The following is a 17,079-nucleotide window of genomic DNA, read 5'->3' as shown; positions in this document are numbered from 1 at the left end:
CTATTGTTGAAAATAACTTGGGTACATAGATTAGAGTAGGGAGGAAGTCCAATAATACGTGATCTATAGAATTAAGTTTAAGAGGCAATAATTAAAAGTGTCTATTGAAATATTAGGTGATTGATGAGGTTTACCATAAAAGTTGGCTTCCATGTCGGCATTAAAATGGAGATAATTTCCATATTGAGGCCTTACAAACAAATGCTGATACCAAGATTACTCGTGTAGAATTCAGATATCTACGGTCCAATCAAGAAATCAAATCTTATCAATTTAGAATCCTTCAAAACAACGGTACGCGCTCAAGTAATAAAATAAATGAGTTCATATTACGACCTATAAATTCGAATTCTCACATGGCCGTTCAAAAAGATAACAACGCTATGCATAATTATAACATGGCTTCTCTACAAGATTACAATGCAATGAATTTTCAAATGCTCGTTCAAAAAGATAACATCTCACTTGATGATTCTTACTTATGTTATCATGAGCCCGATCCCAAGGCCATGAAGCAACAACTCACTTCAATCCAACGGAAGTTTTATATTACAATCCAATCCTCGTTGCCATTCGATGACTACGCAATGAATGTCGACTTTTTTAGCAATAATGTGTCTGCATCATTTGATAATCATGGAAATTATCTCCATGGTGTTGGATTGTTAGTAGTATTAGCATACTGATGTTGGATTGAAGACGGCTACTGCTTTATGGCCTCGAGATCAGACTCATAATAACATAAATAAGGATCATCAAGCTAGAGGTTATCTTTTCAAATGTGCATTTGAAAATTCGTTGCGTTGTAATCTTGTTGAGAAGCCATGTGACAATTCTGCAAGGCGTTGTTATCTTCTTGAACCGTTATGTGAGAATTTGAATTCATAGCTCGTAATATGAATTCATTTATTCTATTACTTGAGCTCGTACCGTTGTTTTGAAGGGTTCTAAATAGATAAGATTTAATTTCTTGATCCAACCGTAAATACTTGAATTCCACATGAGGAATCTTGGTATCAACATTTGTTTGCAAGGCCTCACTATGGTAATTATTGAAAGTATGACAAGCGGAAATTAGGGTTTAATTCTGTCTTAATTCATGAGTAAAATAATCCTCCAATTTATACATCAAACCTAGGGAACTAAGAAAGGAAAGAAGAATATCCCTATGATATTATACATAATTAAAGAGAATAAAATCATCTAATATACTAGAGAATATACAGAAAATATGTATAAAATATTTATTTCTACAATTATCTCCATTTTAATGCCCATGTGGAAGCCAACTTTTATGGTAAAACTAATTGCAATTATAATAGTAAACCCTTTCCTCTCTATGCAGATGCTAAATCCATGTTTTAATATGAAAATGAATGTTACGCAAAAGGGAATTTTAATCAAGCTGTAGATTTCTGTACACATAGCGTTAATTTCTACGGTTTACATGAGGAGAATAGACTCAATAGAGTTTGTAAAAAGATTATTAGAGTAAGAGAATGTTTGTACTTGACATGGAAATGATGGGTTAAAGATATAAGCGTTGAACGTCACCAGTCAATAATATTCACCTTTGAAGAGTTACCTTTTTTGGCCTTTCACATTGGATATGTTTGATAGGTTGCTGGCTATCTTAATCAGTTCGTATTATGGGTTGAAAAATCAGCTATTATGAAGATATTTGGTAAAAATTATTTGCTGAAAAACCAATTACTATTATCGGCTGAAAAAAAGATATATTTTGTATATTTTTACAAGGTTTTTTTTTTTTTTTCCAGTTTTCCTAGTTTTCCCTTTGATTCCTTGAACTCTTGTAGACATTTTTGTTCATCAATTAAATAGAAGTCAGTTGCTTTTATTTTCACTAATTTTAATTTTATTTTATTTTTGATGATTTATGATGGTGATTAAGTATGGATTAATAAGGTAATGAAGTGTGAGATTTATGGGACTTAATGAAGAAGTGGAAAGATTGATTCAAGATGCTCTAAAATGTAAAGTCGAGCAACTATGTTAGAAGCTCTCTGAAGTGCCGCTCGACCAGGCTGCTCGACCGAGCGAGCCATATTGGTAGGTCGAGCGGTCAGACAGAATGCAGCTGATACTCGCTCGACCGAGCGAGCTCTCTGATCCGATCGAGCGGATCTTCTGATGTGCATGGGATGCTGTTTTTCGACCTTTCATCATACAAATATATATCTACATGCTTGAAACAATTAATTCTACATTTGCAATCTGTTTTGTACAAAAATTAAAATTTTATCATCAAAGGCTCCTTCGTGTATCCCAACAACCAAAATACTTCCATATATATATATATATATATACTTCCAAGTTCCATACAATTCGTTAGAAGGATCCATTTTAAATCACTTCAAGATAATTTAGAGTTTATTACAACGTCCTCTCTCTTGAGAGACCGTCTTTTCTAAAGATGTTTCTCAAAAGCCCAACCCATTATGTTAATTAAAAAAAAAACTGACGCGCGTTTGTAAATATAATGTGAAAAGTTACATAATATATTTGGAGTTATAACAACATTTATTTGGGTTATAACATAATATATTTGGTGTTATACCAACATATATTTGAGGTTTATAACATAATTTATTTTGGATTATAATATAATATATGTGAAGTTATAACAATATATATATTTGAGGTTATAACATAATATATATGAGGTTATAACAACATATATTTGTGGTTATAACATATTATATTTGGGGTTATATCATAATATATAGTTCGGTATATAATGGTCTGTGTTAGAGGGTATAGTATTTGTATAACACCAAATATATTATGTTATAACCCCAAATGTATGCTGTTATAACTCCATATATATATTATATTATTACTTCAAATATACATTGTTACAACTCTAAATATATTATGTTATAACCCTAAATATATTATGTTATAACCACAAATATATGTTGTTATAACCCCATATATAATATATTATAACCTCAAATATATATATATATATATATATATATATATATATATATATATATATATATATATATATATATATATATATTTTGTTATAGCTTCAAATATATTATATTATAATCTAAAATAAATTATGTTATAAACCTTAGATATATGTTGGTATAACATCAAATATATTATGTTATAATCCCAAATAAATGTTATTATAACCCCAAATATATTATGTGACTTTTCACATTACACTTACACGCGCGCGTCAGTTTTTTTTTTAAATTAACATAATGGGCTGGGCTTTTGAGAACCGTCTTTAAAAAAGACGGTCTCAAGTAAGAATTGTTGTTATTATAAATATGATATCACTGTTTTTACTCAGATTTTATTTCAATTAAAAAACAAGTACTATCTTATGGATTTAATTTTCACTTACTCATCTCCTGCTTCAGCCTATCCTAACCAAATTTGTTGTTGGACAACACAATTAACTTGTTTGACTAGTTGGAGGTGATAGCATTGGCTATTTTTATTGATTGTTATTTGTTAATCTAGCTAGTTTGGTTATATAATTCAATTGTGGATTGAGATATTTGACGAAATTAAAATTAGTGATCCATTTTTTATTGATTGTTAAAGAAATAAGTGCACAGACAAATTAAAATAAAACGAAAAAAAAACCAATAGCATTTCTCAATCTTCTAATTAGAAGTCAATTATTCAACTATATTACGAATCAATAAGTTAAAAATCAAAAGTCAACTAACAAATTGACCAAAAAGTCCTTATTACTTTTTTTTTTTTTGAAAAAGTCCTCATTACTTAGGAAATCACTAAAATCAAGCAAGTTAATTTATTTAACATTATTTATTATGTTTAATTAGATTTATCTTTCTAAGTTTGATCACTAAAATCAAGCAAGTTATAGGATTATACCCGCTCCATCTCTACCTTATCACCACCAAATATACGACTCCAAATCAAATAGGTCGCTGAAAACAGGGTATACCCTATCGAAAAGGAAAAAAATAAATGTTTTGTCTAATAATATATTTAATTTAGAACAAACATTATAACTTGCGGGGATAGCTCAGTTGGGAGAGCGTCAGACTGAAGATCTGAAGGTCGCGTGTTCGATCCACGCTCACCGCATATTTTTGTCATTTTGACAAACCCTGCATACGTATCTTAGCTTATATACTTGTAAACTCTTAGGAACTTGGGAAAATCTTGATTAACATTCATATTATTTAATAACAATAATAAAATTGGTTCAAAAATATATTTGTGATTCATATGATATTTAAAGTAGTAATAAAAATGGTGTAGAAGAAGGACGTACAACTAAAGAAAATTGATGGAATCGAAGATGGGTAATATTGAGCTAAAAGGCAACCCTGGTTGTAGGGTGTCTTGATTGTTAGAGTTGAATATTCATCGGGTTGTCCTTTTTATTTTTGGCCTCATGGCAATAGATTATAATACGCTAAAAAATTAAAGACGCAATAAATAATATAATACTTATTTTTTTATTTTATTGTTAATATTTAAACTATTTTATAGAAAAACGCTAATAACTCATTTTACTTAATATAAATTATAATTAACTTTAACTCAAATTAATATCAACATTTTAGATGAAAAATAAATTTTCAAATCTAAAAAAATTTAAAGCCCCGGGGATAGGCCATTTTCCAATTGTTGATAAACGGCCATATTAGACCAAAGACAAAGAGCTAGCATCTTGATCTTTAATTTGCATCTTTTTGTTTCCTATATATAATGTAATTGTTGGACCAAAGTCCAACGTTGGGGTTATATGTAAATATTTATATGTCATTATAAATATTTATATATAATCTAATCACTTCTGTTTTCAAGATCATCTCTTGCGCCATGGAATCAGGTATTCTTCAGTTTTGTCCTTTTATTTTGTTCTTCTAATTCAATATAATTGATCCTATTTATCAGTAAAGATATTCACATCCCATCAGTAATGACTAATAGATAAGATTCTTCATGGAGTATTACTTATGTATTATATTTCGAATCCTCTTTGCGATAAAATTCTTAGCAGGGTTAGAGAATAGATGTTATTATTCTTGTTTGTTGTATATGTTTTGAGTCGATGGTCGGCTGATTAAATGTGGGTAATTTCGAAAAATGTAAGGCTATGTACGAAGTTTATTGTGACTCTATTGTTCAGCCCTTTTACAGTGATTTCCTTCTTCTGTTGGAGGTGAAATAGAGCATTAAATGCAAAATTTGTTTTTCTGCCTAAAACGTAACATACCATTGTATTTGTTTAAGAGGCTTGTACTTCCTTTCACTAGAGTGTCCATGACATTGTGACTCTATTGTTCATTCATGTGGACACATTTAAGGTAATGTTTTTAGGAAATTTACCAAATTCTCTTAGTGTTAAGGATTAGACACCCAAAAGAATCATAAGTTTATATAGTGGTTGGAAAATTTTCCTTTCGCTCTTATAATAAGAATTTGATTTTCAACATCTAAAAGATAAACCAGTTTCATCTTCCACCTTTTCTATAGAGATTCTCTAGTCTACCTTTAAAATTAAAAAAAAAAGTGTACACCTTCTAGTCAAGATGCATATATATTTTTTAAATCTGATATAATATTCTGAAATTGTAAATGGCTATAGTTTAAGAAACTTGAGAAAAAGATCTCTTAGTCTGATGATATCATATATGATTGCCTCATTTCTGAAGGTTTTAGGTATCTTGGAGGACGTGTTTGTTTTAGTGGTTGATATAGCAATGCCAATTTGTCAAAGTACTATGTAGCCAAGCAACATCAGTGTCCGACTTAAAACAATAATCCATAATCAATAATCGTAATGTATAAATCATCACAAAAAGACAAAAATAACAATAATAAAATAAATAAAACCATAAAAAGTAAATTAAAATTACAAAATTCTCATCTTATTAAATCTTACCACATAAAGATTGTGAACTTTACAAATTATCGTTATTTACTAAGACTTCATCGACTTAAAAACACTTAATGAAAACTCGAGGTGCGCAAACTTATAAGGATATCTGTCTATCTGGTTTTGGACCCTGAACATACCACTAAAAATCCTTTTCGGATCAAAATTAGAGATGATAATGATTAATGTACTTCAATAAAGAAAGAGAAAACATGTTGATAAGTTCGCAAGGATTAAAGAGAAATGAGTAAAAAATAGATCTAGAACTTTTAACAATTATCGTTACGGAGCTAAATAAGAAAAAAAATATATATATAGGTAAATGACAAATAATTGAATAGTGAATAAAAGTTTAAAAAGTAAGATTTTGCTGACTTACAATCTTCGCAGAGCTTCACTCTCATGGGAGAACTAGGGAGAAGGAAGAAAAGACTATTTTCGAATATTTGTTGATCCCTTAATTTGCTATATTTTTTTTATTTTAAATTAATTTTTTAAATTTTGCTATGTTTTTATTTATAGCATTAATCCTCTAATTTTTTTCATATATTCATCTAAAAACTTTATTTAGTTATATATATATATATATATATATATATATATATATATATATATATATATATATATCCTATTTATTAAATCTCTTTCAAATATAGATATTATATAGACAATAACACCATCTTACTACAAATTATTTCGTGATTGTAGCAAAATAAATCCATTGAACTCCAAAATACATGAAAAGAAAAACAAGTCTTATATGAGACTGTTTTATCGTGAGATGAGCCCATACAAGTAGCCTAAAGTTAAACTTACATAGCAGCTAACTAAATAAAAATAATTTTTTTCACTAGATTTTAAGAAATTAACAATTAAACCAGCCCATATTAAACCGTCTCACAATAAGACGGTTTTAATAAAAAATTTGTCAAAAGAAAAAACAAGATGAGGTTTATTTGTAGTCTCAAACAAGACCTCTAGTAACGTGGGTGAATGTGAGCCATCCCCAAACTAAGAAAATCTCTTACTACTTTCTTCAACCCATCACCAAAATCTCTCAATTCAATCCTCACGCTTCAATTCCCACCATCCTATGGCTCTCAACTCCACTCATATCCCTACCATATCCTTAACCATAAGTCCATAACCAAAAACCCCAAATAAAATAAAATAAAAATTGCAACTTTTATTCCAACTTCCACACTCTCACTCTTCCTTCTCCACCATCAACTTCCATGGCTTCTTCAATGGCGTTCAAATCCTTCACTGGTCTTCGCCAATCATCTCCTTCCACGTGTCTTGAAACTTCCATTTTCATCAAACCCACTAACACTTCTCTCAGAATCTCCCCAAAAATCAAAGCTGGTCTTACTAGTCCCAAGGTTATTTCTACTTTCTTTTATGAATTAATAGCAAAGATTTCATCTTTTGTTAAACCCACTAATATTTTTTCATTTTATTAACTAATTATTACACCTAATTGAACTAGTAATGCATGCACTTTATCAATTAGTTTGGTGTAGTGGTATGATTCTTACTTTAGGTGCAAGAGGTATGGAGTTCGATTCGTTGAATGCCCTATTATTTTGATCTGTTGGTTCATGTATAAATTGATTTCTGGGTTTTTTACAGCTGTCTGGGAGAAACCCTTTAACATTTTACATGTTGTTGACAAATTAGTAAATTTTTATGAATCAGTAATGTGTTAATTGAATGTGCATGCACTTTATCAATTCATTTGGTCTAAGGGTGTGATTCTTGCCTTGTTTGCTGAGAGGTCTTGAGTTCGATTCGTAGAATGACCTATTATTTTGATTTGTCAATTCTTTGACCATGTTTTGGTGTTGTTCATGAATTAATTTATGGGTTACTTAACAGCTGACAAGATAGACCCATTTACATTTTCATGTTAACACAATTATCACCGGTGTTTGGCAAATAACTTATGAGTCAATTTTAGATTACTTTGATACAAATAGAAGTTGGATGGTCAAGCCATTCAAATTAGTTGGTTGAAACAGTTTATTGCTTATTGTTACCAATAAGCTGTTTTTTATAACAAGCTACAACATGTTCATAATTGGTCAAACCAATCTGGGTAAATCGGCCAATGTAATTAACTATCAACTATCTAACAGCTGCCAATTATCAGTTGTTTGCCAAACAACATCTATTTGAACTAGTAATGTCTTGGCTAAAATATAATGCATACTGCATACACCTTATCACTTAAAATGTTTTAGTGCTATGATTCAGTTTAAATGTGATAGGTCTCAAGTTCAATTTATGGAACGCCCCATTATTTTGATCATTTGGTTCAAGTAGTCGACTCCATTTTTCTAGACAACTGACAAGCAGAAAGCCAGAAATCGACTAACATTTTTCATTTCGTTTACAAATTATTACATCTATTTGAAACAATAATGGGCTGTTAACTGAATTACAATGTATGTACACTTTCAATTGATTTCTGGGTTTTCAACAGTTGACAGGAAGAAATCTCCGGGTTGCTGTAATCGGAGGTGGACCTGCAGGAGGGGCTGCAGCCGAAACACTAGCAAAGGGTGGAATTGAGACGTTTTTGATCGAAAGAAAGCTTGATAACTGCAAGCCATGTGGTGGAGCAATCCCTCTTTGTATGGTTGGAGAATTCGATTTACCATTAGACATCATTGATCGCCGAGTAACCAAAATGAAGATGATTTCTCCATCAAATGTTGCTGTTGATATTGGGCAGACTTTGAAACCACATGAGTATATTGGTATGGTGAGGCGAGAAGTTTTGGATGCATACTTGCGTGATAGGGCGTCTGAGTCTGGTGCATCCGTGATTAATGGGTTGTTTTTGAAGATGGAGCTGCCCAAGTCGAGTGATGAGCCGTATAAGTTGTATTATACGGCATATGATGGTAAAACGGGTGGGGCGGGTGAGAAGCAAGTGTTGGAGGTGGATGCTGTGATTGGTGCTGATGGGGCTAATTCTAGGGTTGCTAAATCCATTTCTGCTGGGGATTATGAGTATGCTATTGCTTTTCAGGTTTGTCTGTATTTCAAGCTAAAAGTTTTGTTATCAGTGGATCTGACCTAGATGGAATTTGGGGTTGAATGGACGCAATCTTATAATTTGACAACAAATACGTTATTTCCAATTGACCATTACAGCAAACATAATATGCTAAAATGCTAATTTGATAGAATATGCATTAAATGTAACAAGTCATTTAAATATAGTTCATTATCGAGAATGGACAAAAGGTGCGATCTAAGGGTTGGATTTTGTTCAACCTCACCCTCGGATATTATGAGATTTGATTGGGATACCGTCTTGCATGTTGAAGGGATTAACTGAATAAGATTTTTGTCAAGTAATTGTGAAGTTATAGCATAAACTACATTGCATCTAATTATCCCAATGTCATTGAATGTCTTTGACGTGGGTCAGATTTGAGAGGGTCGGATATACACATTGTGTCTTTGAGAAAACAAAGAGGTTGTTTTCTTTGTTTTTGACAAATGTTGAAAGAAATCCGTAGCTTAGGTTAGACTTAGAGGTGTCATATAGATGGTTGTGGCCTAGTTTGTTGATTAGTTTATCAGGGAATGTAGATCAATTTTATTCCACTATTTTGGGTTGAGCTACTCTTCTGAGAAACCGTTAGTCGATGAGCCAATCTCAAACAAGAAGCCCATATTCACATTATATATATATATATATATACATACATATATATATTAAATGGGCTATTTAACCCTAGTATATGATGTGTCTCAGTGAGACCGTCTCATACAACAAATTGTGTTGGGTTTGGGTTGTTGAATTTCATATCTGGTTCTAATTGGGCCAAATTTGACTTATATACTCTTTCATAAATTCCAGGAAAGGATCCGGATACCCGACTCAAAGATGGTCTATTACGAGAACCTTGCAGAAATGTATGTAGGAGATGATGTCTCACCCGATTTCTATGGTTGGGTGTTCCCCAAATGTGACCATGTAGCAGTCGGCACTGGGACTGTAACCCACAAGTCAGACATCAAGAAGTTTCAATTAGCAACCCGAGTGCGAGCCATGGACAAGATTGAGGGAGGGAAAATCATCCGAGTGGAAGCCCATCCCATCCCTGAGCACCCACGGCCAAGAAGAGTTCTTGACAGGGTAGCCTTGGTTGGGGATGCGGCTGGATATGTGACGAAATGCTCTGGCGAAGGTATCTATTTTGCAGCCAAGAGTGGGAGGATGTGCGCAGAGGCAATTGTCGAGGGTTCAGAGAACGGAAAAAGATTGGTGAACGAAGCGGACTTGAGGAAGTACTTAGAGAAGTGGGACAAGAAGTACTGGCCTACTTACAAAGTGTTGGATGTGCTGCAAAAGGTGTTTTACAGATCGAATCCAGCAAGGGAAGCATTTGTCGAGATGTGTGCTGACGAGTATGTGCAGAAGATGACTTTTGACAGTTATTTGTATAAGACGGTCGTGCCTGGTAACCCATTGGACGATTTGAAGCTTGCGGTTAGGACAGTCGGAAGTTTGGTGCGAGCATATGGATTGAGGAGAGAAATGGAAAAGATTGATGCTTAAGAGAATGCCATGGTTTGTTAGATGATATCTTTTGATGTCAATTTCGCTCCTGCTAATTTATTGAGGGGTGATTCCAAAGTATGTAATAGTATAAGTAGAGAAATTCGATTTAGTAGGATGGACTAAAATGTTATGAATATGTATATCGTGTGTTATGAAACTCTCCAAATTGCTTTACATAGCTGAAAATTTATCAGGAAGATGAAGAATGCCAACTATTTAGCGTACTTGTTGCTGTTAGAAACTCGTAAATGCCAATTAACGTGGCATACGTGACTATATAGTAGCTTTTATAGCAAACGTTGCAAATTCAATGATGTAATACTATATGCCATTGATTAAAACTTATAGGATTTTCTCGGTTGCTTTAGGCTCTAGGGAATAAAGATTCACTTGGCCATTCTCATATTATTAGGATTAAATTAGAGGTGTTCATTCAAGTCATTAAGTTGTTTCATATTATGTGTTTCGGATTGACTTAAAATCAAGTATTGTGTACATATTGATTTTTTTACATAATTATAAATTCATTTTAAAGTTGGGTCAAAGTGAAGTTCAATTATAAAGTCAGGTAAATACCGAATTGTCGAGAAAGTTTTAAACAACTTTAGAATTAATGCTTTATCGTCGTGGTTCTAAAAAATTGCTCTAGAATTAACTTATAGAAGTAATAAACTTGGTAATTAACACAATTTTACCCCAAATCTTAAAGCAAACTTCGTACAATTTTCCCGTCAATACCTATGTATAGAGATAACTAACCTACAAGTGATCTCTCATTGAAGAATTAGAGAGATATTGACTAATATATACTTGATGGACACTCCTCTTAATACTAATTGGTTTTAGAATGAAATCTAAATAAATTTATATGCGACTAATTCTCCTCTTATGCAAGTCTTGTATACAAACCCAAATTTATCATCATATCAAAGCCGACAGTTTTTGATCAATTGAAAACAAAAAAAATCAATGTTCCATAAAAAAAAAATTTCCGGTTCATAGAATAATCCAAAGAGAAAATAAAAATGTTGGAGATTTGTCATATACAGTTCCCCTAATGGAGTATTATGAGAATTTTTTCTATAAAATACATATGTTGGCCCCATTTGGAGCTGGTTATATAAGCGTTTTGTTTGGTTTGGGTGAGGATAGTTATTGAAAGTATATGAAGTTAAAAAAGATATGATATGGTTATGAACTAGCATGCAATCCGTGACAATGAAAATCAACGGACAGAATTATTTCACCAAACTAAAAAAACAAAATAATAACAATAATTGTAATAATAATAATAAAAAGAATAATAAAAAGAATAATAAAGAGATATGCAATTAGCAATGGTAGAGCAGACTAGAGCCCCAAAGGATAACGCAGAGGTGTGTCTATTTCCCACCACCAGAGATAACAAGACACAACCTAAAACTAGTTGCTAACAGCTAATAACCAACAGCCAACGGCCAACAGGTAATGTAATCTTTCCGGCAACTAATTATCAGTCTGTATTCTTTCCCTTTCTATCATCTTGGTCATTTTTATTAGTTGATTACATGATGTGATTCTTGCTTCAATTCCATAATTTATAAGGATAATGAAGAGATTAAGGATAATGATGATAAAATGGTCATATATGTATATAAATATTGAGGATTTATAGATTTTTTTACTGTCACTTGCTGTAAATTTACACAAAATGGCATTTAAGTTTTCATTTTATCAGTGTCTTAAAGAGCTGCAATTTCAACAATCTTGTGATTAATCATTTCCACATCGAAAGGTATTCGTAAAACGATTGTAAAGCTGTTGATTTTACCTCATTAGATGCATTTGGACATACTGTAGTTGACAGTCAACACGGTTTCTGTGATTTCGTCATGTAGGACTCAGAATGGAGGCAAGAACATCAGCGACTTATTCGATTGGATCGTATCTAAGCCCCAAACTCAACCTTGCTCGTCAGATGAAGCCGACAACTTTAACTCTAAATTCCCAATACACATTTAGAGGTTTCAGTGGCCTCAAGGCTGCTGCTGATATAGCTTGTGAGTCAGAAATGTCGCTTTTTGGAAGAGAAAGTAACGCAGCTCTAGCACGAACATTTTCTAGAAGAATGCACAAATACTGTCAGACTTCTCGATATTGCTTGAACCCCCAAGCATCGTCTTACAAAGTGGCAATCTTAGGTGCTGCAGGGGGAATCGGACAGCCTCTATCACTTCTGATCAAAATGTCTCCATTAGTGTCCGATATACATCTTTATGATATAGCCAACATAAAAGGAATTACTGCAGATCTCAGTCACTGCAACACACCAGCTCGAGTTTTGGGTTTTTCAGGAACGTCTGAGCTGCCCGATGCTTTGAAGGGTGTCGATGTTGTCGTCATCCCAGCAGGAGTTCCACGAAAGCCGGGTATGACTAGGGATGACCTATTTAGCACAAATGCCAGCATCGTCAAGAGTTTGATTGAAGCTGTTGCTGATAATTGCCCGCAAGCGTTTATCCATATCATAACTAACCCGGTGAATTCCATGGTACCCATTGCAGCGGAGGTGTTAAAGCAGAAAGGCGTTTATAATGCGAAGAAGCTCTTCGGAGTTACAACATTGGATGTTGTAAGAGCAAACACATTTGTTGCTCAGAAAAAAAAGTTGAAACTGATTGCTGTGGATGTCCCGGTTGTAGGCGGACATGCTGGGATTACCATTTTGCCCCTGTTGTCAAAAACAAGGCCGTCAGTGAGCTTCACTGATGAGGAAGTCGAAGAACTAACTCTGAAAATCCAAAACGCAGGGACAGAAGTGGTGTTGGCGAAGGCTGGGGAAGGTTCCGCTACATTGTCAATGGCATATGCTGCTGCGAGATTTGTGGAGTCGTCCCTTAGGGCTTTGGATGGAGACGCTGATGTTTATGAATGTGCTTATGTGGAATCAACTTTGACCGAGCTTCCTTTCTTTGCCTCTCGAGTAAAGCTTGGGAAGAATGGTGTTGAGGCTTTTATTTCCTCGGATTTGCAGCGATTGTCGGAGTATGAAGCCAAGGCGCTGGAGGCTCTGAAGACTGAACTCAGGGCGAGCATTGATAAGGGGGTGGCTTATGCCCATACGCAACCTGTACCTGCATAATCATAGTAAATAAAACATGTTGCATTCTTTTAAGAGTCTATTTCATGCAGTCTGAAGTCCTAACAGGTCTTCATGAGTTATTTTTAGTAAATAACACATGTTGCATTCTATGCTTCTCGAACGCTAATAATTTTATGAGGCTTTGCTCGTCAAAAGTTTCTGTTCAGCAAACATCGATTTACTTGGCGTTCAGGTTTTGGAGGAAGTTACAATGAACTTCTCGTAGGGAAGTTCACTGGCCAGTATGTCACTGATATATAGAAGTAGAAACTGAAAGTATGAAAGCATTTTCGGTGGAAAAACTAGTCATGTTTCTGAGCTCAGCACACTAGATCACACAAACATAAACTGCACATTGCTATAAAAGGTATAGATGTAAGTCGAAACGCTTGCTGCACAAACAGCTGCAGCTTTTATAGATTCTCTTATGCGATTTATGCTTCTCAACTTTATACACTCAGCTCAAAAAATGGCACAAAAGTAGTCATGTTGTGTGTTCCAAACATCGTCTAGGCTGTAATGATTCTCGATGTAAATCACAAAGTTATTCTATAGTCTATTCATTAATGTACAGCTAGCATCAAAACCTGGTAGAACTGATAGAACCTGATCAAAATTGATCCGACCAGACCTGGTCGAAAAGTGAATGTGACGGAGAACTACTGATGTATCATATAAGCTCGTTGAAAATAGCCCAAAATGGCATGGCATTAGCCAACCTAGAACCAATCAAATGACTTATCTCCTGAAAATCACCCCATCAAAAGTTGGCCTAACCCAAAACCAATCCGAATGATCCATTTGTGATTGGCCGCTTTCCTCTGGCACTCCCTCATAAGGGAGTACGGGTATGGATTGTCCGTCACCTTCCCTCACCCAGCCACTGTTTTCGAGCGGGATAATGGGTTGTTGATGATGATGAGACTACACAAAACTCTTGAATTAGAAGTATATTCCTTTGTTCTACTCAATTTGCCCCATATGGTAGAAAACTATCCTCCAAACAACTACCAGCAATCATCACAGGAGCATTTCCCTTCTCTAAAAACATGGATTCTACTTCCATCACGAATTATCACTTTCCGATTATAAACAGCAGAAAGAAGCTTACAAAAGTTATGGCAATCACTACAAATAGGAACATTACTGGCTACTCTAACGGTTGTGCCAGGCGGAGTGCAGAGGAACCCAAACGCAATGGCAAGTTTCTCACTGTGATTTGAAACCCAAGATTCTTTTTCGATCACATTCAAATAGTGTAATTCAGATGGTGCTTCTGGTATGTAGCCAGCAATCTTCAGTTGTTGCAATATTTCACTAAGCATTTCATATATCTCATCCTTGCGTGTATGCGAGACATCATTAACGACAAATTCATGCACCGTTCCTTTCAGTTCGATTGTACTACAACCACATGGTATGTGAATTCCTTTTTCGTTCATGTATTCCTTAAGTTCTCGCACTTTATTCCATTGGCCATATGAAGAATACGTATTCAACAACAGAACATAATCCTCTGTCTCTTTGCCCTTATGTTCCACTATATGCTCAATAACCTGCTCTGCAAGACTAAAATTCTTATGTACTCTGCAAGCCATGAGCAAAGTCCTCCAAATTTTTACATCTGGCTTAGATTCCATGGAATTCATCAAATCATATGCTTGATCAAGTGACCCAAGACGGCCCAATATATCAACTACACACCCATAATGATGGATATTCGGAAGTATACCAAACTCGAGAGTCATCTTCTCGAATAACAGCAAACCCTCATGAAGCAACCCATTATAACTGCAGGCATACAAAACCGCGGTAATAACCTTCTCATCAGGCGAAATGCCCATCCTTTGCATCTCCCAGAACATTTCAAAAGCATATCTCCCATAACCATTCATCCCAAGACCGGATATCATGGAACTCCAAGACACCAAGTCTTTCACAGGCATTCTCTCAAAAATTCCATACGCTTCATCAACACTCCCACATTTCGAATACATAGTAATAAGAGCATTGTTCAACTTCTTTAATTCACCATACCCATGTTTCTGAATGTAAATTCCTACACTCCGACCAAACTCTAGAGCCCCTAAATTACCACAAGCCTGAAGCAACAACAAGCATGTAACATCATTGGGCCTACAATCTCTTCCAAGATTCTTCATGGATTCAAACACAGATAACGTATCTCTAGTCCGCTTATTATTTAGAAAGCAAGAAATCAAAGCATTATAAGAAGCACAATCTCTGTGACGCATTTCATCGAACAGCTTACATGCGTCATCACATCTCCCATTTTCCGAATACAACTCCATCAAAGACGTGATCATAACACAATCTCTTCCATACCCATTAATCACAATACTCCCATGAATCTGCATACCTTCTACAAAAGCAAAACTCTTAGTACAGCAAACAATACAAAATGACATAGTTAGATAATCTGGAAAAACACCCTTTTGAATCAGCATCCGATAAAATTTAAACCCATCAAGGGGAAAACTACTACAAGAGAACGCCCTGAGCATGGTATTAAAATGGGAAAGATTGCGCATTGAAATCTGAGAAAAAATGCGATAGATATATAAAACATTGTTGGGACAAATCTTTACTGATCGAGAAAGGAACTTGAGAGAAAGACGAGGATGATGAATGAAATGATTACGAATGAATTGAGTATGCAGTTGAAGAAAATGGGTATAAAGAGAACAAGATTGCAAGAGAGTAAACAAAAGCTCTCTTTTTTGGATGTCCGTATTGATGATTTGACTCCATTGATGTTGTTGGGAGATTGGTTTTTGAGTAGCAATGATGGGAAGAGTTCGAATGTTATCTTCAAAAAGAGAGGAAGTACAGGAGGAGAATGGAGGAGTAAAGTAGAAATGGGAGAAGAAAATGGTGGTGACCGGAGAAGGAAGACGGAAGAGGGTATTTGGGGGCATAGGAATCTCGGGGTCAGTTGATTGTAAAACCTCGCGGCCGCGCCTAAAATTGGAGTTATGACTTGTGAGTAAATTTTAAAACGATGGCTCAATCAAATACACGTTTAAAATTGATTCGATGATTCGATATTTATTTGATTGTGAATTGAATTGAATTTGATTTGATATAAAAAATAAATTAACAATTATTGTAAAAAAATATTAATACAAGATATATTTTAGACCTACTCGAGATATCTGATCTGAAATCGATTCAATGACTCGTGTAAACACCATAACAGCTCTACTCAATGGGAATAAACGGATTAACATATATATCGAGATTAGTGTTTATAATAAGTGTTCAACTCACTTCTACATTAATATTAAAAATTCATATCTTTTTCCGCTTTGCACTCACACTTCATGAAAAATTTATAGCTATTCACTCCAAATATGAATAAACTTAAGGTAGATCAGTTCTTCTATAAGGACAAGGTAGACCAACTATTGACTCCACTAAAAATCGATCATTCAATAATTAGAATAATAA

The 17,079-nt window shown here is 34.1% G+C and overlaps 3 protein-coding genes and 1 non-coding gene across 5 annotated transcripts; 3 read left to right on the top strand and 1 right to left on the bottom strand.

The window, feature by feature from the left end:
* Window positions 1-4,028: 4,028 nt before the first annotated feature.
* On the top strand, window positions 4,029-4,101 carry TRNAF-GAA (transfer RNA phenylalanine (anticodon GAA)). Its single transcript has one exon. It is a non-coding gene; the product is annotated as a tRNA-Phe (tRNA).
* Window positions 4,102-6,867: 2,766 nt separating this feature from the next.
* On the top strand, window positions 6,868-10,684 carry LOC130799128 (geranylgeranyl diphosphate reductase, chloroplastic). Its single transcript, XM_057662201.1, has 3 exons — window positions 6,868-7,287; window positions 8,391-8,942; window positions 9,783-10,684. The coding sequence occupies exons 1-3, from the start codon at window positions 7,141-7,143 to the stop codon at window positions 10,482-10,484; spliced, it is 1,401 nt and encodes a 466-aa protein (XP_057518184.1). The 5' UTR covers window positions 6,868-7,140; the 3' UTR covers window positions 10,485-10,684.
* Window positions 10,685-11,792: 1,108 nt separating this feature from the next.
* On the top strand, window positions 11,793-13,910 carry LOC130799129 (malate dehydrogenase, chloroplastic-like). 2 transcript variants are annotated; one of them, XM_057662203.1, is made up of 3 exons: window positions 11,807-11,951; window positions 12,205-12,261; window positions 12,365-13,910. In XM_057662203.1, exon 3 carries the CDS (start codon window positions 12,373-12,375, stop codon window positions 13,606-13,608), a length of 1,236 nt encoding a protein of 411 aa, XP_057518186.1. In that variant the 5' UTR covers window positions 11,807-11,951; window positions 12,205-12,261; window positions 12,365-12,372; the 3' UTR covers window positions 13,609-13,910. The 2 variants fall into 2 exon arrangements, with proteins under 2 accessions (XP_057518185.1, XP_057518186.1); XM_057662202.1 differs by lacking the exon at window positions 12,205-12,261 and having other exon boundaries at window positions 11,793-11,951.
* A 187-nt stretch (window positions 13,911-14,097) lies between these two features.
* LOC130799127 (pentatricopeptide repeat-containing protein At3g47530) lies at window positions 14,098-16,596 on the bottom strand. Its single transcript, XM_057662200.1, has one exon. The coding sequence runs from the start codon at window positions 16,545-16,547 to the stop codon at window positions 14,616-14,618; it is 1,932 nt and encodes a 643-aa protein (XP_057518183.1). The 5' UTR covers window positions 16,548-16,596; the 3' UTR covers window positions 14,098-14,615.
* Window positions 16,597-17,079: the final 483 nt, after the last annotated feature.

The sequence above is a fragment of the Amaranthus tricolor genome, chromosome 14 (assembly GCF_026212465.1).
Source record: "Amaranthus tricolor cultivar Red isolate AtriRed21 chromosome 14, ASM2621246v1, whole genome shotgun sequence".
Classification (NCBI taxonomy): Eukaryota; Viridiplantae; Streptophyta; class Magnoliopsida; order Caryophyllales; family Amaranthaceae; genus Amaranthus; species Amaranthus tricolor.
This window is presented reverse-complemented; position numbering and strand designations above follow the sequence as displayed.